This window comes from Vanacampus margaritifer, chromosome 9 (genome assembly GCF_051991255.1).
Source record: "Vanacampus margaritifer isolate UIUO_Vmar chromosome 9, RoL_Vmar_1.0, whole genome shotgun sequence".
In the NCBI taxonomy this organism is placed as follows: Eukaryota; Metazoa; Chordata; class Actinopteri; order Syngnathiformes; family Syngnathidae; genus Vanacampus; species Vanacampus margaritifer.
The window spans coordinates 28,177,355-28,203,018 of record NC_135440.1 but is presented as its reverse complement, the minus strand read 5'-3'; the positions used below and the strand labels follow the sequence as shown (position 1 = coordinate 28,203,018).

Sequence of the window (25,664 nt, the reverse complement as noted above, 5' to 3'; positions counted from 1 at the left end):
ATACAAATACAATTTGAACCCCATTCAAATTGTCCTTTCAACATATCTCCTCAACTCCATGGCAGACGGAGTCGGAGCCTGTCGTTACGTCATAGTTGGGGGGCGGAGCATTCATTTCCTGTGAGTGGGATTATTCACTGGCTCGGGATTGGAAGGGGTGGGATCCACATTTGTTTTTCCTTTTCTTTTCTTTTTTCAACCCTCACTCAGGATTGGGAAGGGAGTGTGATGCTTTGTGCAGGAGTGGGAGGGAGCGCGAAGCCCCTCACGTGACTGCAAGACAGCAGCAGGAACAATGGACGAGTTGAGCGTCAGCCAAGAGCAAGTCATGATCCACAAGTCCGATTTGAGCCTCAAAGTCAAGAACAAGGACCCTTGCGTTCAACTCAAAGACATTAACGGCAAATCGCCATTTTGTGCCAAATTTGCCCGGATCGAGTGCTACGGCTTGGACACCAACTACGTGGCTTGCAAGACTTGCTCGGTCCCGGTCAAGTACACGACCGAGTCGGGCACGAGCGGCCTGATCAGGCACAAATGTCACACGAGCAAAGCGGCCGCTGCAGTAGCCGCCGACGGCGACGTCGACGACCACCGAGGAAGCCCGAAGCTCCAGCGTCTCGAGCAAGACATCTTCACCAGCCTGGCGGCCAAAGTTGCGCGCATGTGCAGCGAGGATTTGTGGCCGCTGTCTGCGGCGGAGGGGCGGGGCTTCGTGGGAGTTGCGCAAACGCTGCTCGAGATCGGATCCAGGTTCGGATACAAGTTTCCGGTGGAAGAAATTCTGCCGTCCTCGAGCACGATCGCGCGTCACGTGGATCAAGCCTACTACCAATTAAAAGGGCGTGTCAAGGACGAGATCCAACAGGTAAGCAGTTGGCAAGAAACGTTGAGGTGACTGGCAGCTAAACCGTAACATAAGAAAATCAATAGGCAGCAGTAGGCTACTCATCCGTTGTGATGGACAGATGTTGCCTTTTGAACACTTTTCAGCTTCCCATCCAACTACTTGACAAAAACGTTGAGCTCGCGAAGCACGCACATTTTGGAGAAATTGATTTCAAAACTGCTTTAAAAGAACTTCGTCATAGGCTACGTTTTGAATCTGGATTGAAAAGCATTTTATTCCATTGGCATGCAGCTCCACTGCTTTTTATGCTTCTTCACCATGTTCGCTTTGAATTCTGACTTCCCCTGATCGAGTCCTCCCTCCCGCCCTCTTAATATCACATTTGCATTTCTAATCTGCCGTTCGATTGAAGAGAATGAAGTTGTGACGCGCAATATTTGCTCTTCTGCTTTGAGTGTCAAGCGCATGCGCTGTCGGCGGATCTTTGGACGGCGCAGCGGGCAGAGACTCGCTTTCTGACCCTAACCACGCACTACATCCACGAGTGGAAGTCGCACCGTCGGGTCTTGGCCACACGAGAGGTGGCGGAGGATGACGACATCAAAAGGGCCGCCGAGGAAATTCTTCAGGTGAGGGTCTTCCTCCATCCTGACTTTTTTTGATTATTGCTTTTTACAATTGATATCTTTTGAATTGTTTACATCTTTTGGGCCACTAAAAAAAGAAAGAACAGCCTGTATCTGTGAACGTAGGAATTTGGCATGCTGAGCGAGGACGTGGTCGTGGTGACGGATGACAGTTTGGACGCCGCCTTCCACGATTACACGCGACTGTCGTGCGCCGGCAGCCAAATGGACTCCATCCTGCGACACGTCTTCGACTGCCTGGATGAGAAGAACCCGCTGCACGCACCCGTCATCAAGCTGATGGCCGGAACCGACGCGCTCGTCACCCATTTGAAAAGAGAACGGTGAGAGCCAGCAGAAGGTTTGGGACGACACCGTTTGCAAAAAGACTTTTAGCTAGTCTTCATTTGATCAGCTATTTTTCAATTGTTTTAATCCAGTTTCAATCACACTTGTTCGTCTTTATCATAGTTTGTCAACATCCTCTTGTTTTTATTTAGTCCATTTTTCCTCTACTATAAATCTACCATTTTAGTCTTTATTTAAGTCCCAAGAAAACATCATTTTACTCGCCAAGTTTTAGTCAACAAAAACTGTCTACGTTTGAGTCTAGTTTTCGTCAGGACAATCATTTCACACTGTGTATGTTTGTTTTTTTTGTCTGCAGATGACGTTGAACATTTCGGATCTAAAACTATTTCACATGAAATTTCTCTCGTCTTTTTAATGAAAAACAACTTGACACACAATTACAGTACATCGACAAGTGGCTACTATGGCTACATGCTAGCAAGTTAGCCAGCATTAGTTAGCGGTCGTATTAACATTGTTGGAAGCTTATAGCCGTTGGATTAATATTACATTATAAATATATTTTTTTTTTAACCTTTCACTGTGTTTCCACTTCCTGTCTGCCCCACGTGTTTGTGCATGTTGCACTCCACTCAACTTTATTTATAAAGCACTTTAAAACAAGCGTTGCTGTATACAAAGTGCTGTACATGGAACAGAAATTGGTTATGCCGTAAAGATAAATAAAACCAGAAAACAAAACAAATATTTTAAAGTTAAATGAGTGAGTGAATGAGTAAAAAAATAAATAAATGAAGCAAACCCATTTTGTATCACGTCACAAAGCACCAAAACAATGCTAAGTCTCACGGTGAGCCAAAAGCAAAAGAATACAGCTGCACATTTGAAAGGGGGCGTGTCACTGTGGGTCACATGACAGCATCAGAGTGACAAGATGTGACAAAATCGAAATATCATTTTTGTCTCGTTTTTGTTCATGAACTCAAATGTCCTTAGATTTGAGTAAAACATTTTCGTCTCATCTTCATTAGTCGAGCAAAACGCATAATGATTCAGTCCCAGTTATCGTTTATTAATGAGTCTAGTTGAGTTTTTAATGATTTTTTTGTTGAAATTTTGTTCCCACAATGACGACTAATTTCAGTTTGATGTGCTCGGACTTGCTCGAATTTGAGGCTGGAGGAGGCGCTGGCGCAACCTTTGCAAGAAGCGTCGCAGAGCAGCTGGCATCCCAAAGTTGGCACGCTGAAGTCGGTCCAGGGCGCGCTGAAGTCGGGCGAGCTCCGCCAAATCCTGCTGGCTCGCAACGAGCTGCGTTTCCTGGAACCCGTGGACGGCGAGCTGCTGGACGAGGTGGTGGCGCTGCTGGCGCCGTTTGACGAGGCCAAGCGCCACCTCTCGGCGCGGGTGCCCACGCTTCACCTGGTCCTGCCCACCAAAGTCACGCTGCTCAAGGCTCTGCTCCGTCGTCACGGCGACAGTCAGGTGGTGACCGAGGTGACACAGCCGGCGCAATTTTTAGTTTTATAAGATCACATCAAAAGATCATGAAGTCGTGAGTTCCTACAGGATCCCTAATGATGCTCATGCATGTCTGATTCTTTTCTTTTTTCGAACGATTGAAATGTTCCTCCCGCAGCTCAAAGTGAACTTATCTCAGGCAGTGGACTTGAAGTTCCAAATCGATTTGTACCACAAGATGGCCACCGCTCTGTCACCTTCCCTGAGGTCGTTCTTGAGGAGGACGGTGAGCGCGCGGGAATATGATGAGGTCATCGGCACCCTGGCGCAGCTCATCGACAAGTCGCAGGCGCCGGCGGTCCTGACGGGCGGTCAGTCACACGCTACACTCGATTTGCCAGACAGACGGACAGACGGACTCTTTTCTCACTGTTAGCGCACTTTGCTCTTCTGCTTCTGTCATGAATCACTAACTAATATTGACAAAATGTTATCCATCTTCTTGGATGCAGCACATATGGACTTTATATGATATGAATCATTTTTTGATAGCACATATAAATCCGTAATTATGTTTTCAACTTCAAAAATATTTCATACAAATGACGCTCTTTTAGTCATGTGACATGTGACCCATAAGACAGAACAAAATTAGACGGCCAAACTCGCGGTGGTCAGAGGTGGCGAGCTACAAAATAAGTAGTGACACGCACACACACACACACACACACACACACACACACACACACACAGTTGGGTTTACTTTTATAGTGGGGACATCTCATTGACATCATGCGTTTCCTAGACCCTCACCCTTAACCCAATTCAAACCTAAACTCTAAAACCAAGTTTTGACCCTCAAAAAGAGGTTTGGACATTAAAGGGACACGTGGTCCCCACAATGATAGTAAAAACCCAGAAACGGATCCCCATGATGCCACATGAACCCGCACACACACACACACCTCCAGGTGGGCCTGCAGATGTTGACGTGACAGCAAGCAACCCGCGTTGTTGTGTTTGCATCAGGTGCGCGCTCGGCGGAGACGTCCGAGGTGGACGACTTCTTTGCCGCCTGCATTGAGGAGGACGAGGACGAGGACGAGGACGAGGACGAGGAGGGCGGTCCGAAGGAGCGCTGGGGGCGTCAGGTGGTGCAACAGTACATGAGCGACAAGATCCCGCCGGCTCGCTCGCTGCTGGACTTCTGGAAGGAGCGCTCGGGCGCGCTGGTGCCGCTGGCCAAGAAGTTTCTGTCCGTCCCGGCAAGCGGCGCGCCAGCGGAACCAGACTTGGCGCTCGGCCGCAGACGCGCCGCCCTTCACCCCCACAACGTGGACGCGTTGTTGTTCCTGCATAGCAACATGCAAATGTAGGCCACCTCGGAATGTTGTACTTTTCTTTTCAAATGTGTTGATGAGTCCACAAGTTTGGAAAGAAATGACTTTTGGGACGTCATCACGCCAGTAATTCATGTTTGCACTACTTTGTGTACTGCAATTTTCATAGTGAGGAAGAAAAAGGGGAGCAGGAGGAAAGTGTTGCGAGCGGGATGGGGTCCGATTTTGTCTCGAGATTAGGAGCGGGATTTTTGTCTGGAACTCTCACTCGGGATCAGGAGGGAACGCGAGGCAAATTTCGTTCCTGTGTCAGTCTCCAGTGAGGATGAACTTGACTGAACCCTGACCTCATCGTGTCAATGAACGCCATTGCTCGCTCACCTTTGTGTGTGCGTGCGTGTGTAAATTTATAAATTGGTCGCGAAGTTTAGCCGGCAGCACATCTTACTGCATGCGCGCACACATTTCAAGCCAGTTTGAATATTTGTGAAACGCTTGCAGTGGACTCAACAGCCCATCAGGACTATTTCACAGTCTATTAGCGCCCTCTATTGGTATAAAGTTGATATTGCAGCCAAGCAATGAAATGAGTCATTTTCCTCCTTCACTGGTCATTACAGCGATGTTCATGTTTACTTGAAATTTTCCGCCTTCAACGGGTCCTTCTTTCGCTTTCTTTCCTTTTCCTTTTCATCCCTCCTTCCATCATCATTCCTTCCTTCTTCCTTTGCATCTTTCCTCCTTGCTTCCTTTCATTTGTCCCACCTCACCTGTGTACGTGGTGACATCCTGACGACCACCAGGGGGCGACTTCCCGGTGCCCTAATGGGCCAATCAGAGGGCACGAGCCCGGCGCACGTGCGGCGTGCACGCGCCACTGCGCCATGCCTGGCGGTGCGCATGCGCAGCAGAACACACACACACACACACACACTCCTTGTTCTTTATTTTTTTTATTATGAAGGATGGTGAGGAGGGGCGTGGCCGTCCCCGTCGACGTCATCAGCCATCAGAGGGGAAAGAAGACAGGAGAGGAGCCGCTTCACATTGCCTGCACTAAAATAGACATCAAATCATTACAAGAAGGTAGGACATCATGATTTGGTTTTAATGATGACGATGATGATGATTATGCACGTGATGTATGAAAAAGATGGATAATGGACGGAAGAAGAATGAGATGAGGAGGAGGCTAATTATCATCAATTGGCTCCAATGGATTGAAGCGATAAGAGACGCACGTCGTTGTGCGCTTGTGGCGACCTCCGCCAAGGAAAAACGGAATAAAAAGAGACTTGAAGGTTACCGTTACACGTGAGCAAGTTTCGAATTGCTGTGTGTAAATTGGAGACCATTGTTGCCATTTTCCATCGATCTCTTCTCCTACTAATGATTCATCACCGCGTGACACGATTATGCTCGATGTAGTGAAACGTGCACGCCGTCATTGGGACTTGCATGCATGCAAGGGGGAGGAGGGGGGGGGTGCCTTCGCGGGGACTGGGGGGCTCCGGCGCTCTGCGTCGTGCGTCAAAATGACCTTGTCATGTGCACTTGTGCAGCGTTGCTGCTGCCTTAGAAGCAACCCCCCCTTCACGTATGGATTTGCTGGGAGAATCCTGGATATCAAATGCATCAAAATGTATATTGTCCTTTTTTTTTTTTTTAAATATAGAAAAAGTGGTCGGTCGATATTTTACAACACCACCCGCCCCCCCACAGGCCACTGTCGTTGCTCATTTGCATCCGGGCTTGTGTTCATCTTCACACCAGCACGATTATCATCATCATCACCATCACACACGCGCCCCCTCTTCTTATGACGTCACACACACCCGAGGCATGTTTGGCAGTAAATCCATAGAACCTAATGCTTCTGGACAGGGATGGCGCTATATTGGGGGCGAGGTGTTTTTTTTTTGCCCCCGTCAGAAGTCTGTGTATCTCCCAAAAAATAAAAATAAATATAAAAAAAAAAAAGTCTGTGTATCCCCAGTTCAGCCCCCCCCCCCCTCCTTTTTATTTGCTATTATAACGTATATTTAGATATTATTTCCTCTGCCTCGCCATGTATCAGTCAAGCCCCCGTTTATCCCCGGGAGAGAAAAAATGCAATATTTTCCCAGTCAATCCTTTACAAGCATCCAAGCGCTGCACACTTGGTTGAAGATGGCAGGCAAGAACAACATTCGTGCGTTCTTGGTTTCTGCGTACTTTCAGATGGAACAGGACAAAAAAAATAATTGAGAAATGACCTTTGAAAGCCACCTGGAAGTGGTTGTCCTGCTGCCATGTTAACGAGTCAAAGGTCAAAATGTCTTTTGCAAGAATTTGTTGGTTATAGCGCCCTCTGCTGGCCAAAGCAATTGATGTCAAAGTGACCTTGGCCTCACGTGGCCAACGTCTCGACTGGATTGTTTGCTCACGTGACTTACGTTCTTGTCAATTTCACTCAACAGCAGAGGGTGCTATTGGACAAAATGGCTGCCCCCGCAACGGCTTCGTTCTGATCCCACAACCAAGGCAACATTTATCATAAGACCGTCTTTAGGACAAGCACAACTAACCTTAACACTCACATTTGTGTGCCTTTGCAACCTTAATACTCAACTTGGGGCATTCGCTGCCTTTGAACCAACATTTGGATGTGGCGAGCTGAAAGGCGGCCACAGGAAAAATATTGACACAACTACACAATACTGCCAAAACAAGCCATCATAATTGCAAGCAGGAAATGTTTGCTAAACTTCCACTTGGACTTGGCAGACGCTTCACGTCCTAGCTAAATGTCAGCGCAAAGCGCCGCGAGCTAATCAGTGTGCGCATGCAATGCTTGAGCTAAGCGCTAACCTGGCTTAGCTGAGGTGCGAGCTGGCTTTTCCCCGACTGAAGGCACACATCAAACCTTCCTAACTTTGGTGGTGGCTTTCATTTCTAATTTGAAATCTCAACCCAGGCTGGAAAGCCTACTTCAAAAAATCCCAACTTGAAAGCTGCCCCAAGCTAGTCTTGAAAGCTCACTCTGAAGCTCGTACCCAGGCTTGAAATGCGACCCAAGCTGCAGACCTCCGTTAACCCTCATTTGATGCCATAACCTTATTTTGAAACCCTGACCCAGGCTTAAAGCCACATTTTGAAACCCCATCTTTCAAATTTTGCACCCTGACTTGAGCTAAGCATGACTGGAACCTTTATCTTGGAATGGGATGTCTTGAAAACCTCATTTGAAATCTTTACTGTCCAAAGATTTTTGGGGGTTGTGTGTTTCAAATTGCTGTTATTTGTCCAGGGTCGGGCGCGCACGAGCAGGAGCGAGCGTGCAGCTGATCAGGAGTTGTGGGTGTGGCCTTCAGGAGTCCACGTCACTCCCTCATGCGCTCGGACCGCTCCTGATCCCGTACGCAGCCAGCAGCCAGCACCTCCGCATCCCGAGATGGACGACGACGGCCGTTACCGGGACAACCGCTCCGACTTCATCCGCGGCGCCAAGGACATCGCCAAGGTGGCCAAGAAGCAGGTGGGCAAGAAAATGGGGCGCGGCGTGGACAAGATGGCCGACGAGTACACCCGCCGCTCCTACAAGCGCTTCGAGGAGGAAGACGACGACGAGGACTATGCGGCGGTGCCCGGCGGCGAAGGCGGCGAAGGCGGCGAAGGCGACGGCTACTACCGCAACGACAGCCGCGCCAACGAGGACGACGCCCACAGCGACTCCACCGAGGGCCACGACGAGGACGACGAGATCTACGAGGGCGAGTACCAGGGCATCCCGCGGGGAGACTCGGCCAAGGCGGACGGCGCGGCGCTGCACGCGCAGGCTCAGGCGCAACACTTCCGGGACCTGTCGGCGTACGAGGGCGAGCGCCGGAAGGACCAGGAGGAGCTGGCCCAGCAGTACGAGAGCATCCTGCAGGAATGCGGCCACGGGAGGTTCCAGTGGACGCTCTACTTCGTGCTGGGCTTGGCGCTTATGGCGGACGGCGTAGAGATCTTCGTGGTCGGGTTCGTGCTGCCCAGCGCCGAGAAGGACATGTGCCTGTCGGAACCCAACAAGGGAATGCTGGGTAAGAAGTTGCCCGACGTTTCTAGCTGGAGGTTCCCGGTGGAAACGCTAACAACCCTCTACAAGGGTGTTTACGATCCATTCGAGCGAGACCCGTGAACTCTAAACACAAACCCTGGACCGAGTCATCCCCCAAACCCTTAACCCCATCCCAAACCGCACCAATCCTAATCCTTCCGATAGAAACCACCTGGATGGACCTTCAAGACGTTCCCAATAAATGTAGGCAAGAATTTCAACCCGACACAAAACCGTCACCTTGACTTTAAATGCCACTCGTCCCAATCCTGGCCCTTTGATCTAATCCCAAATGTTGACTCTGTCATCTTTAGACCCTAAACCTTCACTTTCCCAACGCCAAGCCCTTTTCAACAACAACTCTACCCAATCGTCTGATGTCATTTGAACGCCACCAATCCCAACTCGTACCTTTTCAAGCCTCTTCTAGCCAAAACCTTATTTGAACTCTAGCCTAACATTACCCATAAACCCCAACATCCCTGACTCCTGACCTCGAAAACCTTAATCTCGCAAACAGAAACCCTTCCCATTAGATTCAGGCAAGAATGGCCCCCGAGCTCTCACTCTACTCAAAAGTCAAATCTCAAGATGATTCCAGATCTCACACATAAAAGGCGCATCTCCCTAAAACCTTCACACCTAACCTAAACCCTAACTCTAATCTTAATCCATAATCTCTGACACCTAACCTGAAAAACACCCAATTTGACCCTATTTGCTGAATTTACCCAAAACCCTGAACCTCTCAAACCTGAACACTGTCGCCAACCCCTTCTTCACTCGAACCTTGCTCAAAACAACACCCTTTAATACGAACCCCTGAATTTGGTCAAGAATCCACATTGGCCTAAGCATTATTCGAAACCCCAACCGCCTTAAAATGACTTTAACACTCCCCCAAACCTTAAACCTAGACCCTAAAATAAACTTTAACCTTAACCCCCAACCTTATTGATGGAATGTAGGTCCGAATCTACATTGGCCTAAATTTAACTCTTTGACTGCCAAAAACGTTAAATAACGTTTAGTAAAATCCCAGGGAGGAGTGCCAAAGACGTTAAAAGACGTTTGTTTCAAAACAGAGGTGAAACTAACCATTTTCTATTGTTGATTACTGAAAAACGGAATAAGGTAGAAACAAACTTTTTTTTTCTGATGAAAGATGAGAGTTCAATCTTTCATTTGGTAGTTTGTGTGTTTCCATAGTCCAAACACATAATTTTCTGTGGACCTTGAAAGATCAGTCAAAATGCTTAAATCGGCTGGCATCCACGGCATCCCTTTTCTGAAAACGTCTGGCAGTCAAAGAGCTAAACACCTGGTACTCACCTACTCAGTGTAGCGTGGACCTCCACCAAGGCCGATTAAAAAAAAATATATATATATATCAGTGTGCGTTTGCTCTACAAGTCAGGCTAATAAAACCAAACTGCAGTCTTGACATGACTCACATCACACCTGCTTCATCGCAGCCACCATCTATCAGCGCACGCACGCACGCACGCACGCACGCACGCACGCACGCACTTCTTGACAAGCTGTCAAGAATGTTGTCGCCAATGCGGCCTCCCGCGCGCTCCAGTCAGCTCATGTGAGCGAGTGTTTGTCGTTTTCGCGGCTCTCAAGTGTCCAATCTCACTTTGCCTGCTCTTTTGATTGTCCCGATGACAACAACCATCAGTTTCCATGACAACCGAGCAAAGTTTACATGCACCACTTTGACAAAACTGATGTAGCCGGCAAAAAAAAAAGATGAGCCGTTTGGAAAGCCTGCCTTTGATTGGGGCAAAGTTCCTTATGAGCTTCGTCACAGTACGAGCCTCGGAATTGGCCCCAAAATGGCCGACTTCTTGTTCAGTTGCTTGAATTCTTGAGACTTTTTTGTGTGTGTCTGTCCTGGTATGATAGACATGGAGATCCTATTTCTTATCGATCGGCGAAACTGGGGTCAGGGTTCATTTTGAGCGACTCCGCATTCAATTTCAGTCACCTGAACACAAACCCTAAACCAGGGATGGCAAACTGCCGTCCTGGAGTCCTGCAGGTTTTCGAGGTTTCCCGCTCAAACGGCAGCTGATTATCGCGACCGGGCTTAAGCAGAGCTTGCCGATGAGCTGATCGTGAATCAGCTGTGTTGAAGAAGGGAACTATCCGAGACCTGCAGGACTGCGGCCCTCGAAGACCGGATCTCGCCATCCCTGCAGACCCGATCCAAAACGCTGAACCTAACCCAAAACCTAACCCTAACGCAGGGGTAGGCAAATTGGGTCCTGCAGAGCCGCAGTCTTGCATGTTTTGGGCTGTTCACTTTGAGACTGTATCCTTTTCACCCTTTTGGATCGTGCGCCTGCGTAATGCCACCAGCTGTTTATTTGAGGGTCGAATGATCAGGTGCGGCCATTTTGGAGCATGGTTGTGCTGATACAATTACACCTGCTAAAGACAGGTGTGTATTTAAGGGTTATTGCACTCCAGTGGTTGACGCAGTGACAAGAAGGTGACTTTCACTCTCCTCCTCCATTGATTGCCGTCTGGGCATCTGCGCTGCTGTTTCCACGGCGACGGCCACGCATATTAGCATACTAGCGTGTGCGTGTGTGTCGTCGTATAGGCCTGGAGGAGTGTGTGTGTGCGTGACTCGTGTGCTTCACTCCAGCATGGCAGAGAAACGTGGCGAGATGTCGCCGCAATGCAGCAGCGTGCTGACCAGATGCACACTGTTGGACGAGATGAGGATTAGGGGGGGGGGGGGGGGCATGGCGTGGGGTCATGGCGTGGCGTGGGGGGTTGCGCCACCCTGAAAGTGGATCAGCATCTCTAGACTACGTTAGTATGGCTAGGATGGATGTTTGGCTCAAAATGGCCAACTTCCTGTTCAGTTTGGGAGACTTTTTGGTGCATCCTGTTCTTTGACACGTTCACCAAATTTCATGTCTGTTGGTGAAACTGGTGGTTGTTGCTCATTATTTTTCAAAGCAAAAGCCCTAAATGCGCCCTAAATGGCTGCTTCAGGCCAAAATGGTGGACTTCCTGTGAAATTTCTGAGACTTTTTTGTGTGTGAATCCTGTCATGACAAATGTGTCCACCCAACTTCATGTCTGTCAATGAAACTCATTGATTTTAACATCAAAGCGTCAAAATTCATCCCTTGGAATATGCTCAAAATGGCTGCTTTGAATCAAAATGGCCGACTTTGTGTTCAATTTCAGGCATGAGACCTTGAGACTGTGGCCAAAAATGGCTGCTTCAACCCCAAATGTCAGTTTGTTTACAGGTATTGTTGGTCCCTCCTGCTGTCTTACACACGTCCACACAATTTCACGTCCGTCTGTCAAGCAGGAGTCGGAAGATGATAAAATTTTTTTCGAACTTTGCAGAATGGTGTTCAGGGCCCCTAATATATATATATACATAATCATCAGAATTCACACACGTTTGGGTTTGTAAAGACATAAAAATCATCTTGTACAACAAAAGTCCACCTGCACAAACAGAACTTTGTTGTCACACGGATGAAAAGACGCAAAGCAAATAGTCGAGAGAAGCAGCGATGACACGAGCGGGATGATGAAGGGGGGGGGGGGTCATGACAAGGGAGGAGGGAGGGGGGAGTCAGAGCAGCTGAGCATCTCTGTAGCCTTAGAGAGGAAGTTGTTGGGGGAGGGGAAAAAGAGAGAAAGGGGAGGACGATGGAGAGTCTGTGACAACGATGCTGAAAAGCTCCAGGGTGTGTGTGTGTGTGTGTGTGTGTGTGTGTGTGTGTGTGTGTGTGTGAAGATGTGTCTCACTGCAGGCTTGTGTGTGTCGTGCACACACGGCGGTGGGGGGAGCGGGGTGACTATAAATAGTAATGGAGTGTTCCCTCTCTGCCCGGCCGAGGATCTTTGGCCGGTGGAGGTCGCTCGCCCATCGCGACCTCGTCAGGCGTCGGCAAGGGCAACTCAAAGGCGACTTTTTGAAAGTGTGGACGCCGATATTTCCCCCGCCCAAAGAATATCGGCTTGAAACATCGGTTATCGGCCTCCTTGGCTACTAATAATCGGCTTCGGCCCTGAAAAAAACCATACCCGTGTATCTCTATTGTTTGAGCATTCACATGAGAACCAGCGCTGGCAAATCCAGGTCCAGAAAAGCCCTGCCACAGTTTGGCTTTGGCCGCATGCGCTCGACTCAAGCAGCAGTTTTGCGGCGGGGTTTTTAGTTTCTGAACATGCCACCGCCGATGAATCGGTCAAAGAGTTGTGATTTTGGAACTCCTCCATCCCTATTTGTTGTCTTCAGGCCTGATCGTCTATCTGGGCATGATGGTGGGCGCCTTCGTGTGGGGCGGCCTGGCCGACCGCATCGGGCGGCGGCAAACGCTGCTCATCTCCTTGTCCATCAACAGCGTGTTTGCCTTCTTCTCGTCCTTCGTGCAAGGCTACAGCTCCTTCCTCTTCTGCCGCTTGGCCTCCGGCGTCGGGTGAGGGAAGAGCGCCGGCGCAGCCGCGAGCCGCGAGCCGCGAGCCGCGAGCCGCGAGCCGCGGCGGCCCGCCGTCGTCTCTCAACTTGTTGTTCTTCCGCTTCCCGCCGCAGCATCGGCGGCTCCATCCCCATCGTCTTCTCCTACTACTCGGAGTTCCTGGCGCAGGAGAAGCGAGGCGAGCACCTCAGCTGGCTTTGCATGTTCTGGATGATCGGCGGCATCTACGCCTCGGCAATGGCGTGGGCCATCATCCCGCATTACGGTGAGGTTTACAGCACCTTGCGCAAATGCACGCTGCCCACAAAGTCGCTTTACAATTTCCACAAATATTCCTTTTACTAAGAAGCGTCACAAAATAAAAAAAACAGCCGTGTCCTTTTTTTTTGGAGGGAAGGGGGGGATTGAAAATACGGTCGCGGTGGAATCTGATTGGTGTGTGGCCCCCGTCAGGTTGGAGCTTCCAGATGGGCTCGGCCTACCAGTTCCACAGCTGGCGCGTCTTCGTGCTGGTGTGCGCCTTCCCGTCGGTGGCGGCCATCTCGGCGCTCACCACCATGCCCGAGAGCCCCCGCTTCTACCTGGAGGTCAGTGCAAGGCTCTTCGCTACTCAGTCATGACGCGCAGGTCGGCTGGTTTGATGTGACAAATGTTTTGTGAATTTTCAGAACGGGAAACACGACGAGGCTTGGATGATTCTCAAGCAGGTGCACGACACCAACATGAGGGCCAAAGGTTACCCGGAGAAGGTTTTCTCTGTAAGCTGCACATTCGGACGATTCCTACACTACTCTCAAAAAACGGCAGGATTCGCGACAGGTGTTGAGATTTCCAAGGTCGTCCTTTTGGTCAGCTGTCGTCACGTCGACATGAACGGCCGATCGGTCCGCTCGTGGATCGAGACCACCTGATGTCAATTATGACATCAGCTCTTTATGATTGAACAACTTGTCGAAAACATACTGAAAGATTGAACCTGCGCATTCAAAGTTGAGTTCAAGTTCAAGTTGAGTTCACCTGTAAAGCTTAACTCATTCACGCGCAACCATTTTGACTGAAGCAACCCCCTTCGCTCCCGGCTGTTTTACTGGATTTAGACTGATTTTGCAAGGCCCACAAAATATTGCGTTCTATTGCTATAAAAACATGAAACCTACCAAAAGAAAGATTAGAGTCTCTGCTTTCATCAGGAAACAAAACGGATATTTGTATGTTTCCGTTTTGCAGCAATATTCAATATTCACGAATCTGTTTAAATCGGTGGAGTACTCTGCTGTCACCTGCTGGCTGTCTTTGTAATAGCTACCATTGCTTCAACCATTTTCTTCAGTTCATCAACTCCTTCTGTATGCTATATAGCATAAATGAATAAAAAAAACAAAACACATAAATATGTCTTTGGGACCACAGTAATATTTAAAATAGAACGTGTTGATACAATTTTGGGAGCAAATGAGCTCAAGTGCATTTGAGCTTTATCCTGAAATTCCAGCTACAAGCACGCTATCCCTGACTTTTTTTGTAGCATTGTATATCATCATCATCATCATCATCATCATCATCATCATCATCTTGTTGTTGTCATTGTGTTCAACTGAATGAAACTGAGGTGATTTCAGGTGACCACCATCAAAACGGTGAAGCAGATGGACGAGCTGGCCGACTTGGGCGATGGAGCCGCCTGGCACCAGAAATGGAAGCTAAAGCTCACCTCGCTTTTCCATCAGGTACACAAACGCCAATTCAGGAATGTGTTTGGGAACAGAGAACTTCTATTTGGTGTGAAGCGGCCATTGGGGCCAATTCCAGGGCTTGATGAACTTTCCTGATGTCACGTGACATTCTCTGTACACGCCCCCTCTGGCGGCAGCGTATTAGCGCAGCGTTCGTGGTCTCCAATGACGCTGGAGGGCGAAAACTAGCGTTGATCTGTCAACTTTCCGCCCAAGAGCATTCAGTCACTTTAATAAAAAAGGCATATGATGATATGCATGCGCAGGGTGGACATGTTGGATTGCCGATGAAGTGTCAGGAAAGCTTTTTTTTTTTTCCCTCAACTTGGCGACGCTGGATTAGCTGTCACTCTCTTGCTGCTGCTTTCAAATCTGATCAAGTTTCTACAATCCATATTTCTTTTGTGTATGGTCAAAATGCCATCCAAGTTTCACGCAAGTCTTGGCAGTGTTATTTATGCACGTTAGCAACTTAGCATCTGCTAAATCGTCCGGGGCCGTCGTCATTTATATCGTCAAGTCTTCTTTATGGTGGTCCGTTATTACATTCAACTCCACATTTAGCGTGTAGTAACTGTTAGCATTTGCTGATTTAGCCACCATTAAAGTGCAACATTGGCTACGCATTGGTTCCTCTTTCGGTAGCCTTTTTTTTTTGCCTTTTCTCGTTGTGGCAGTTGGTGCGCAACAGCTGTCAATCATTTAAAAAGTGTGCCGTTTGCCGTTTACTCAAAGTGGCAGACGCGTTTTCTATGCTGCCAAAATGGTCGCGCTAACGGCCATTTTGGGACAAGTGACGTCAACGTCAGGATCTCTATTGACCCAAATGAGCCCCAATCAGAAGCTGGTATCCTCGAAAGACGGCTGATTTTGAATTGCCAACATTTTCAGCCTACTACAAGAGCGTGACATCAAAATGAGATCATTATTTTGAGAAAGTTCAAATGTGACATCAAATTGCGGAGGGACGCTGTCATAAGAGAAAAAAAAAAAATCCCAAGAACCCCCTACATGAAATGACTTCAATATGCAAAGTCAGCCATTTTAGGTGAATTTGAGGGCTTGTACTTTGACAAACTCCTTGTCGGGAATTCACTCAAATGAGCCCCGATCGGAAGCGGGTGTCTTAGATGGACCACTAATTGCCATTCATGTGCTCGGTCTGTCTGTTCTTTCAGGTGTGGAGTAATTTCCTGACGGTTTTCTCCCCCGAGTACCGCCGCACCACTTACATGATGATGGCCGTCTGGTTCTCCATGTCCTTCAGGTAATCTTACCTCAGGAATGGAAACCGTCCGATGGTCTGGGAACATACCGGACCATCTCACTCGCTCAACTGGGTTCACGAGATGTTCTAACGACGTAACCTGTTTTGCCGGCGCAGCTACTACGGTTTGACCGTGTGGTTCCCCGACATGATCAAGTACCTTCAGAAGCAGGAATACGCCTCACGCACCAAAGTCTTTGTCAAGGAGAAGGTGGAACACGTCACCTTCAACTTCACGCTGGAGAACCAGGTGCACCGCCAGGGCGAGTACTTCAACGACAAGTGAGTCCGCAACCGCTTACCTTAAGTCGAAAAAACTCGGCCGATTACATCTGCCCGGCTATTCTGCTTTCAAGGTTCGTGAACCTGAAAATGAGGTCCATGGTGTTCGAGGACTCCTTGTTTGAGGAGTGCTACTTTGAGGACATCACCTCCAGCAATACCTTCTTCAAGAATTGCACCTTCATTGCCACCCTCTTCTACAACACAGGTAATGGAAAAATGGCTCCATCTGGGGAAAGTTTGAGGTTCCAGCCAGCCTCCAAAGCCAAAGCAGATAAACGCACGGGACCCACAAGTTTTGGTCTTGTCCAGTTAGTAGTTGTGGGGACCACTGGTATGGTAGTTTAGTGGTTCGTGTTGCTGGCAGATTGTGAACCAGGAGCCTTCCTGAGTCAACATGTTGTCATCATTGCTATTGTTTGCGTGTGTGCGTGCATGCAAGTGCTTTTTAATTCAAATCCAAGACCCTTCACCTGAACCGGATACTCGAGAGTCCCGCCAGTGTGGTAAAGTTGTCAGGAGGGCGCAGGAAGGATTCAAAGGAAGGAAAGATGAAGCAAAGTGAAATCCAACACCAATCAGGCACCACAATCAACCCACAAATCCAGAATCTTTCACCAACCTCAGATGCATCTGAATTCAGGATGAGGGAGACATCAAGAGACCAGAGGAAAGACTAAAGGAAGGAAGGAAAGATAGATGAAGCAGAGTGAGATCCACAAACTTCAACCTCTACTAATTCAGCGACCAGAAGGAGAAGTAAATTCTTTTTGAGTTTCAATACATGCTGGTGTGGTGGATCTGGCATGCACGAGAACCTCCACCAAAGAAGGGAGCCATCGATCTTGGTTAGGTTCAGGGTGATCCAGTGTCTTAACAGTCAGCTGTTGGCGTTAAAAAGGCCACACGGCTAAAAAAAACTCAGCCCAACCATTTGTGGGAGTTTGAAAAAGTTCTTGCTGCTGCCAAAAGTCTTGGTCTCAGGTCATCAGAGCTTGACCTCACGTCGATGACATCATGGCGCCACTCTCTGATGTCGTGGCAGAGCTCTCGTGTCGCCAGCGGCCAAAGCCGCCAAAGATGTCTGATGGTAACCGCGATGATTGTTGGAGAAGTTGCACACGTTTCCCTGAAGCGGATGACACAAGAATCGGACCGCACGATGCCAGTGTTGATTCTAGGTGCCCTGGTAGGGTCAGTAGTGACCAAAGTTGCTGCTCAGTACCTGGGCTCGTCTGCGTCTAAGGACTGCCCATCACTTTTGGAGACGCTGTTCGAGATCCCCAGTAAAGGAAATCTCCTGATTCCAAAAGACAACCGTCAGGATTCCCTCCACCCGTTGCCGTCTGTGGCGCACCCTGCTGACCCGGACCCCGACTTGCGGAAGCTCCTACGCCTCACCAACCCAGATGATCCGCGGGAACCCAACTGGGATGAGGAGCTATTTTGGGGGAAACGCCGGGTATCGGCCCGAGCACGCGTGCAAGTGCCGCTTATCAGGAAGTCTTTGGAGGTTGTCAGAACGGTTCTTTCTCCGATTGCCGTGACCTCTTTGAGGAATGCCGGCCGCTGCTACGAGCAGCTGAGGACCAGCCACGCCTGCATCCGTTTCAACAACTGGTTCGCCAGGTTCTCCACGCCTCCTCGGATCGCCTTCCTTTTTGTCTCCACCCTCGTTTCCTTTTGCCTCCAGAGAGCTTTGCAGCTTTTCCACGGCTCTCAGATGAAAATGTTTTTGTTGGCGCACAGACGGCAACTGCTTGCTTTTTTGTTTTTCCCGTCCTTTATTCTCTTTCCTCTGCTCTACAGTTTGCTTCCTTGATAGACTCAAAGCACCTCATCGTCCATCCACCGGTCTTTTTGGTGGACTTGTGACTTCTACTGATTCAATAATTCTACAAGCGTCTATTATTGAATAGCCTGACAATTTTGCACCATAGCAAACCAAACCAGAATGTTGGTGTGGGTTTGGCTCCTCTTCGGAGTTCTACGGGCTCCAAACTTACCGTCCACCACATCTCCTTGGATGTGACAAAGAGAAGTCCCGTTTTGAAGTTCACTCTTCAACCGGAAGCGTTTTATGGACTGCTATTTTTTTTTAGCTCTGGTGCCCAAAGCGCTTTCCAAAGCCTCACGTTCTTCCCACGCCGGCGGTCGGCTGCTGCCACGCAGGGCGCTGACACGTCTACTGGGAGCAAATCGGGGTTCAGTGTCTTGCTCAAGGACACTTCCACATGATCACCAGGGGTGAGGGTTGAACCCACAACCTGACGGATGGACGACCACTCTGCCACTGATCCACGCCGCCCTGTTTTGTGCTTTAATTCTTCAGCAATCTCTCCATGTTGCTTCACTATTCGGCTGAAGAACCAAACAATTTAGCCAATTAGTGGTGTCCAATTACCTGTTAGTTCCTCTCCTAAATTTGAAAATAAAGATGTATCTTTCTTTTATACACCCTTTGACTGATTAACTGCAGCCATTTTGACTGAAGCAACCTCCTTCGCGCCCGGCTGTTTTACTGGATTGTGCAAGGCCCACAGAATATTGTGTTCTATTGCTATAAAAAACAAAAAAAAACATGGAACGTACCAAAAGAAAGATTAGAGTGTCTTCTTTCATCAGGAAAAAAAATGATGTTCCTATCTGTTTCTGTTTTGCAGCAATTAGCATTCGAATATAGTTACGGTTCTTAATTATTCACAAACTTTTTGCAACATGGCCCTGGTTGATCTCGTATACTCTGCTGCCACCTGCTGGCCATTTTTTGTAATTACTACCATTGCTTCAAGCATTCTCTTTAGTTTGGAGGCTGCATCAAAGCCTTCTGTATGCTCTAGCATGAAAAAAGAAAAAAACATAAATACGTCTTTGTGACCATGGCAGTATTTAAAATAGAACGTTTTTATACGTTATTGGGAGCAAATGAGTCCATTTGTGTTCTTTCCACTATCTTAGCAGCCACATTTGGCCCTTTCTGCCAGTGTAAAACCCAAATAGTGTTGTCTGAAAAGTCCCCAATCTGTTTTGGAGCGAGTACTGTGGACCTGACCGAAGTCCTTGTCCCCCCCCCAAAGACCTGTTCAAGTACAGGTTGGTCAACAGCCGGCTGATCAACAGCACCTTCCTGCACAACAAGGAGGGCTGCCTGCTGAGCGACGTGAGCGACGAGAACAACGCCTACATGGTCTACTTTGTCAGCTTCTTGGGCACCTTGGCCGTGTTGCCGGGCAACATCGTGTCGGCGCTGCTGATGGACAAGATCGGACGGCTCAGGATGCTCGGTAAGCAGTTTTCTGCCGGTGGCAGGCCGTGCGGAGGAACATATTTGGTATAATTTAAGCTAAATGTTAAATCAAAATAGGATTTTCTTTACTTGCACATGCGCAAGTCATTACACTGGCATTTTGGGGAAAAACGTCTTTTTAGAATTTAGCCTACAAGTACATTGAGTACGTTTAGGCATGCAAATGTGTCTGCCAGTCAAAAATATTGGCAGTTCCAAACATAAAGACTAAAAAGCGATTGGACAATCAAATATCACAACAACATTCATGTCGTGGGAGCAACGCAGTGAAAGGAAAAGACTTGGGAGTAAGTTGATATCATTTCCTGGAACAAATATTGTAATGTGTTGTGAATGTCTCGCTAGATCCGACGTTTGTGTTTTTTCTGTGTCTCCAGCGGGCTCCAGCGTGATTTCCTGCATCAGCTGTTTCTTCCTGTCGTTCGGCAACAGCGAGTCGGCCATGATTGCGCTGCTCTGCCTGTTTGGCGGCATCAGCATCGCCTCCTGGAACGCGCTGGATGTGCTGACCGTCGAGCTCTACCCGTCCGACAAGAGGTACGCAAATGCGCACTCTTGGACAAGCGCTGGAGCGGCGGCGCAAATTGTGGTCTGGACCGCCCCGAGATGGCGCTGATGTTGTTTGTTTGGCATTAGGCTGTTCTGCTGTCGCCAAGTGGCTTGACTCCCTAATATTGTGATACATATGTTAGATTGTTATTTTCAATACTTGGATGGATGGACAGAAAGAAGTACACTCAGTACACTCTTGGGTCAAAAGTAACCTAATGTTGGTCAAAAATTGGGCTGACCTGCTACTTTCTTGAACTTTTTCAATTGTGTATTGTTTAACCTTTATTGAACCAGGTAAAAAGGTTTGAGAACTAATTCTCGTTTACAAACATGACATGGACATTCGGACTTGTTTTGTAGACGAGACATTTTTTCGTACAAGGGAAACCCAAGCAAATTGGGTTATCTTGATACAAAATAACCCAAAGTTAGGTTCAATTGGCCCAAGTAGTGGCTGGGTCCAATTTTTGACCCAGCAGTTGTAAGGCTGAACAGACTGACTGACAGAACAATGGAAAGACAGATGGAACACACATTAAAAGTGCTGGGTCAAAAATAACCCATTTTTGGGCAAAAAATTGGACTGGCTTGCAAGTTGGCTTGTTTTGAAAAAATCTACAACCCCCGCCCATGTTTTTTGTTGTACAAGTACACATTTTGCAGTTGAACGAGTCAATTTTGCAATGGAATTGTTCTTCCTGCTTTCAGGACCACGGCGTTCGGCTTCCTCAACGCGCTGTGCAAGCTGGCGGCCGTGCTGGGCATCAGCATCTTCACGTCCTTCGTGGGCATCACCAAGGCCGTGCCCATCCTCTTCGCCTCGGGGGCGCTGGCGGCCGGCAGCTTCCTGGCCCTCAAACTGCCCGAGACCAGGGGTCAGGTGCTGCAATAGTAAAAGGCCATGGGGGAGTTGGCGCAGGTGAGATTGGAGTCGCAATTGGTTTGAATGGAATCACGACGCAATTTGTAGTTGACCCCACCCCCCAAAAAAGTGGCAGAAGTCGGAGGTCCGAGAACTGGGAGGCTCTTGAAGATCAGCCATCCAAAATACAATAACCCGTCATCAAATCTTTCCATTTGACGCCTTTCTTTTCAAAAAGGAGGCGTTTCATTGGTGGTCATTTTGTTGACAATGACGGTTTGTTTTGTTGAGGTGGGCGTAACCCAAGCCCCTCTTGCCCTTTAAAAACACGATTTACCATCGTTGACGTCACACCTTGAAGGTCATCCATTAAAAGCACAAACGTAGTGCGAGTGTGTGTGCTCTTGTATTAGAAAAAGGCCTTTTTAGTACTTCTCCTGGCCCCGCCCCCACCACGCCACCTCGTCTTATGCATGTCCAAGTGTACGTATGTACGTGTATGTCAATGTATGTATGACTACTGGGAACTGAAAAGTTATCAAAGCGGAAGAGATGTGAGGCCAGGCTGCTTTCGAAATGTCGCTTTTTCACAGTCCAACTGCGAAAACCCGCGTCCCACGGGCAGCGTGTTGCTCATGGAGGCACCGCAAAATTCAAAAAATATTCAGCGTACGATCAGTTGACGATGGTCTCGCTCGTCACAGTCATCCTCCCCTTGCATTTTTTTTAGACCTGCCCGCGTTGATGACAAGTGTGAGGAAATTGCAGCTTTTATCTTCAGACTTTAATGATGAGCGTGTTCAAACCTTCCAGTCAGGAAGGGGGCGGGGTCTCACTTGACGAGTTTGATGTGGGAGACCTTACCACTGTAGCTCAAGCAAACAGTGCCAACAGTTGAATATCTAACGAACGAGGGCAGGCTGCTTCATTTTATCCAAGAGGATACTGTGGGCGGCAAGATAAGATAGCAAAGCATCAGACTCCAGAGTCTCCACTTTGCTGCAATGTTAAGGTCAACTTAGCATGCGTGTTGTTTCCTCCCAGTTAGCAATGGATGAAGACGTCCAACTTGATCCAAGAGGAGATTGAGGGCAGCAAAGTGGAGACTGTGGAGTGCAGCTAAGGCTATGCTAACATTAGCATTTATTTATTGTGTTAAATCGTCCCTGCTACGCCGGCAACGTGGTGGTGCAGTGGAAAAGCGACATTGTTCTTAGTTTCTGAAAGGTTGTAGCACAACAAGATACTTGTACAAATATGTAAGAGATGACAATATATGAAATTATATTCATAAAATAAGGATAACGATGTGTGAAGTGAATGTTAGCGTGATTATCGTGCAATATGAAACCCTCCTGTGCAATATCCCTCGTCATAATTTTAGTCCTGATTTTTATTTTGTATTTTTTTGGGTGGGGGGAGTGGGGGTAAAACCACTGCAGCAAACTAGACAAACCGTGCAGGGCTTGACCAATAGGTGGCGCTAATAATGTGTGTGGATGAGATTCACTGCCAAGGGCTGAGAGTGTAACAGCACAGGGTAGATTCAACGAAAACACGGCAACCGTCATTTACGTATACGTTCACGTCCTTTATGTCCAAACTGCCATTTTATAGGATAGCAGCCATATAGACACAACTTTATCTATGGGGCAGCCGCAATTCCATTTGTTTTTTCTTGGGGAGGGGGGGTGGGGGATTATGTTTCTGCCTGATCCCAAAATGGACCTCAAAATTCTGCACTCAACCCCCCAAAACGACAATATGGATGGATACAGGCTTTTTGGAATTTGTATTTTTTTTCTTCTAAAAGTTCCTACATGTTGAGCTTCAGATTGGTTCTGGTCTATTTCAATGTATCTGAGTTCCAGACTAAACACAATATCCAGCTAGTATTTTTAACAGTCCCGGAACCATCTTAAGCTCAAGCAACTACAGACGCCAAGAACTAAAAGATCCTGGAACTTTAGCTTCAGATTTGGTCTCATCTATTTCAATTGAGTTTTTGAGCTAAAAAAAAAAACACTCATGCTGAAAGAAAAAGAAACAAAAACATATGGGATTGGAACCTGGAGACTTCTTAGTTTCAGGAACTACAGGTGTACAGAACAAAAAGTTTCTGGAACGCCATATTATTATCTTTTGCCTATTTCAAATGAATCTTAACGTTAACGACCCTTCTACTACAGTACTTAAAAAAAAAAAAAGATCTGATTGTAATCTTTCAATTCCTTAGAAGTAGCCTACAGATGCCAAAAACAAACAAAAACACGACATTAAATTTAGTTTTGGAGTAAAAAGGCTCTTCTAATGTACACGTAGTAGTTTAGGGAGAAAGAAAATCCTGAAACCAAAACATATGATTGGAACCTTTTAGTTCCCTCAAAAACAGAAAGTTCCTGGAACTTGAATTTCATATTTCTTGTTCGTTTGAATTAATTTTTGGGGGTAAAAAGAACATCTCGTGACTGAGTAGAACTTCTGCAAATGATTTAAAACATCGAAAACGAAGAGGACAAATTGAATTTAAAAAAAAGCAAACATTAGAAAAAAAAGCATGAATGATGACATAATAGGAAGTTGTGTGCAGAATTGTGGAGAAAAAAGTGCATTGCATCCTTTCTGGAAAAAGGCAGTGACATGTGGAAAATGTGCAAGAGGTGAAGACGTGAAGACGTGTGAAGAAATGGCGGCTGCTTTTGAAATAAAGTTTTGAATGGAGCCAGACGACCCCTTGCACTAAACGCACACGCGCACACGCACGTGCACGTTGAGGAAAGCGCCAACATCAAAGAGCACAAATTCTACCCAAGCAGACAATTGAACAACGTTCAAAAGCAGCTCTTGACCCGCCGGTTGCATTTTTGTCTTCATTTTGAAAAATGATTTCTATTTGGTGTGCCATTTGTCACATGGTTAATTAATTCTTGCCAAATGAGTTTTACACGTCACGCGCCATCTGTGCTCTATACATATGAACATATGTACATACAAACGAGAATCGTTATAGTGGAACTCAATCAAAAACCTTTTTTAGTCTGCACATGTCGGTCATGTGACTTCTACAAACAGGAAGTGGAATTCCCTTTTCTGACGTCGTCTCAAAATGACAACAACAAATTAGAAGTCAAACGCACACAGAAGACATCAAACTTCAGGCAGGATTTAGAGCTAACCACCATTTGTTTTGTTTTGTTCAACATTAAAAATGTTGCCACAAATATTTGTTTTTTTTCACCCCAGAACTACCAACTTTTGAAGGATTGTAACCAATGTATCCGATTGGATCAATTTAGCTCTAAGAACCACAGGTACCAAGTCCCTGGAACTTTAGCTTCAGATTTGGTCTGTTTAAATGTAGTCTGGGAAGTGCACCTTGCTAGTACTTTTAGGCAGTCCAGGGACCAACTGTACCTTTTAGTTCCAGGAACTACTTATACTGTACAAAGAGCCAAAGGTTCTTGGGACTTTAGCTTCATAACGCTTCATGTCAACTTCAATTTAGTTGCGGGGTGCTAAAAAGACCTCGCTAGCGCTTTCCAGGAAGCAAAGTGGAAGCTTCTAGTTCCAGGCACCACAGGTACCAAGAGCTAAATGTTACTGGAACCTTAGCCTCTCATCTGTTTGTATTTAAATTTAGTTCTGGGGTAAAAAGAAGACCCCCGCTAGTACTTTCAAAACAACATATCGGATTGGATCAATTCAGTTCAAGGAACTTGCCGAGAAGGTGCCAAGAACTCAACGTTCCTGGAACGTTGACTACCTAACTTGTGTTCAGGGTTCATTTTTGTACAAAGAATCTGTCGCCATGGCAACAAGGGTCCATGGCAAGCACAAAAAGCTAACAAAGCAATAAGTTGTCTGGATTTGTTCCCGTCTGCTAGCATAAAAAAAAAAAAAAACACACACACACACACTGAAAGTCCCAAGACCCTTCAAGGCTTTTTTTTTTGTCCATTCATTCATTGTAACACAGAATTGATCATCTTTGTCGTTGTGTACTGTGCTGTAGGGTGTGTAGTTTCATTGTAAGCATAGCCAACTGTGTGTGCAATCATAAATATGAAAGTTAAAAAAAGAAATGTAAATTCTGTATGTTGTCTTTGATTTTGTGTGTTTTCTAAAAGAGAATGGAATCTTAAGTAAATCTGTCACTGTTATGGCTCATAGTAAACCTCGCGTGAGACTTTGCTTTTCTTTCAAAGCTGTGTGATATTTTTCTGAAAATCTCATCATGGGGTTTGCAATCAACCCTTTAGAAACTCAATGGAGAAACCACCAAGAATAAAAGCTAGGATGAAAAGAGCACTTTGTCCATCCTCTTCACTTTTTACATGTTTTTATGTTGTTGTGAGGACTATTTTTTGAGTGTTTTAACTTCCTTGTGCAACAGGGATGTGCGAGCACATTGCAGGAGGAAATATTGCATTATTTATTAAATTATTTCCCCCCAAATCAAGTAATTATTCTCAGTCATTTCAGAAGCCAGATGATAAAATTGTATACATAATGCATTGGCTACACC

At 47.1% G+C, this 25,664-nt stretch overlaps 2 protein-coding genes across 3 annotated transcripts; both read left to right on the top strand.

The window, feature by feature from the left end:
- The first annotated feature begins 31 nt into the window (after nucleotides 1-31).
- LOC144057998 (zinc finger protein 618-like) lies at nucleotides 32-8,026 on the top strand. Of its 2 annotated transcripts, XM_077576102.1 has the most exons (8): nucleotides 32-868; nucleotides 1,306-1,479; nucleotides 1,603-1,820; nucleotides 2,964-3,285; nucleotides 3,428-3,620; nucleotides 4,279-4,621; nucleotides 5,554-5,675; nucleotides 7,879-8,026. In XM_077576102.1, exons 1-8 carry the CDS (start codon nucleotides 296-298, stop codon nucleotides 7,914-7,916), a joined length of 1,983 nt encoding a protein of 660 aa, XP_077432228.1. In that variant the 5' UTR covers nucleotides 32-295; the 3' UTR covers nucleotides 7,917-8,026. The 2 variants fall into 2 exon arrangements, with proteins under 2 accessions (XP_077432228.1, XP_077432230.1); XM_077576104.1 differs by lacking the exons at nucleotides 5,554-5,675; nucleotides 7,879-8,026 and having other exon boundaries at nucleotides 4,279-5,167.
- sv2a (synaptic vesicle glycoprotein 2A) lies at nucleotides 8,023-25,444 on the top strand. The gene is made up of 12 exons (XM_077576101.1): nucleotides 8,023-8,653; nucleotides 12,956-13,136; nucleotides 13,250-13,401; nucleotides 13,590-13,723; nucleotides 13,805-13,894; nucleotides 14,756-14,863; nucleotides 16,048-16,136; nucleotides 16,254-16,418; nucleotides 16,493-16,626; nucleotides 19,496-19,702; nucleotides 20,103-20,262; nucleotides 20,986-25,444. Exons 1-12 carry the CDS (start codon nucleotides 8,023-8,025, stop codon nucleotides 21,167-21,169), a joined length of 2,235 nt encoding a protein of 744 aa, XP_077432227.1. The 3' UTR covers nucleotides 21,170-25,444.
- Nucleotides 25,445-25,664: the final 220 nt, after the last annotated feature.

Bases quoted from the DNA above. Each gene is read 5' to 3' on its own strand.
- LOC144057998 (XM_077576102.1), top strand. From the start codon at position 296: ATGGACGAGTTGAGCGTCAGCCAAGAGCAAGTCATGATCCACAAGTCC. The intron at 869-1,305 runs GTAAGCAGTTGG...TTCTGCTTTGAG, and splicing joins TCAAGGACGAGATCCAACAG to TGTCAAGCGCATGCGCTGTC. The intron at 4,622-5,553 runs GTAGGCCACCTC...TTTATTATGAAG, and splicing joins CTGCATAGCAACATGCAAAT to GATGGTGAGGAGGGGCGTGG.
- sv2a (XM_077576101.1), top strand. From the start codon at position 8,023: ATGGACGACGACGGCCGTTACCGGGACAACCGCTCCGACTTCATCCGC. The intron at 13,724-13,804 runs GTCAGTGCAAGG...GTGAATTTTCAG, and splicing joins GCCCCCGCTTCTACCTGGAG to AACGGGAAACACGACGAGGC. The intron at 16,137-16,253 runs GTAATCTTACCT...TTGCCGGCGCAG, and splicing joins TGGTTCTCCATGTCCTTCAG to CTACTACGGTTTGACCGTGT.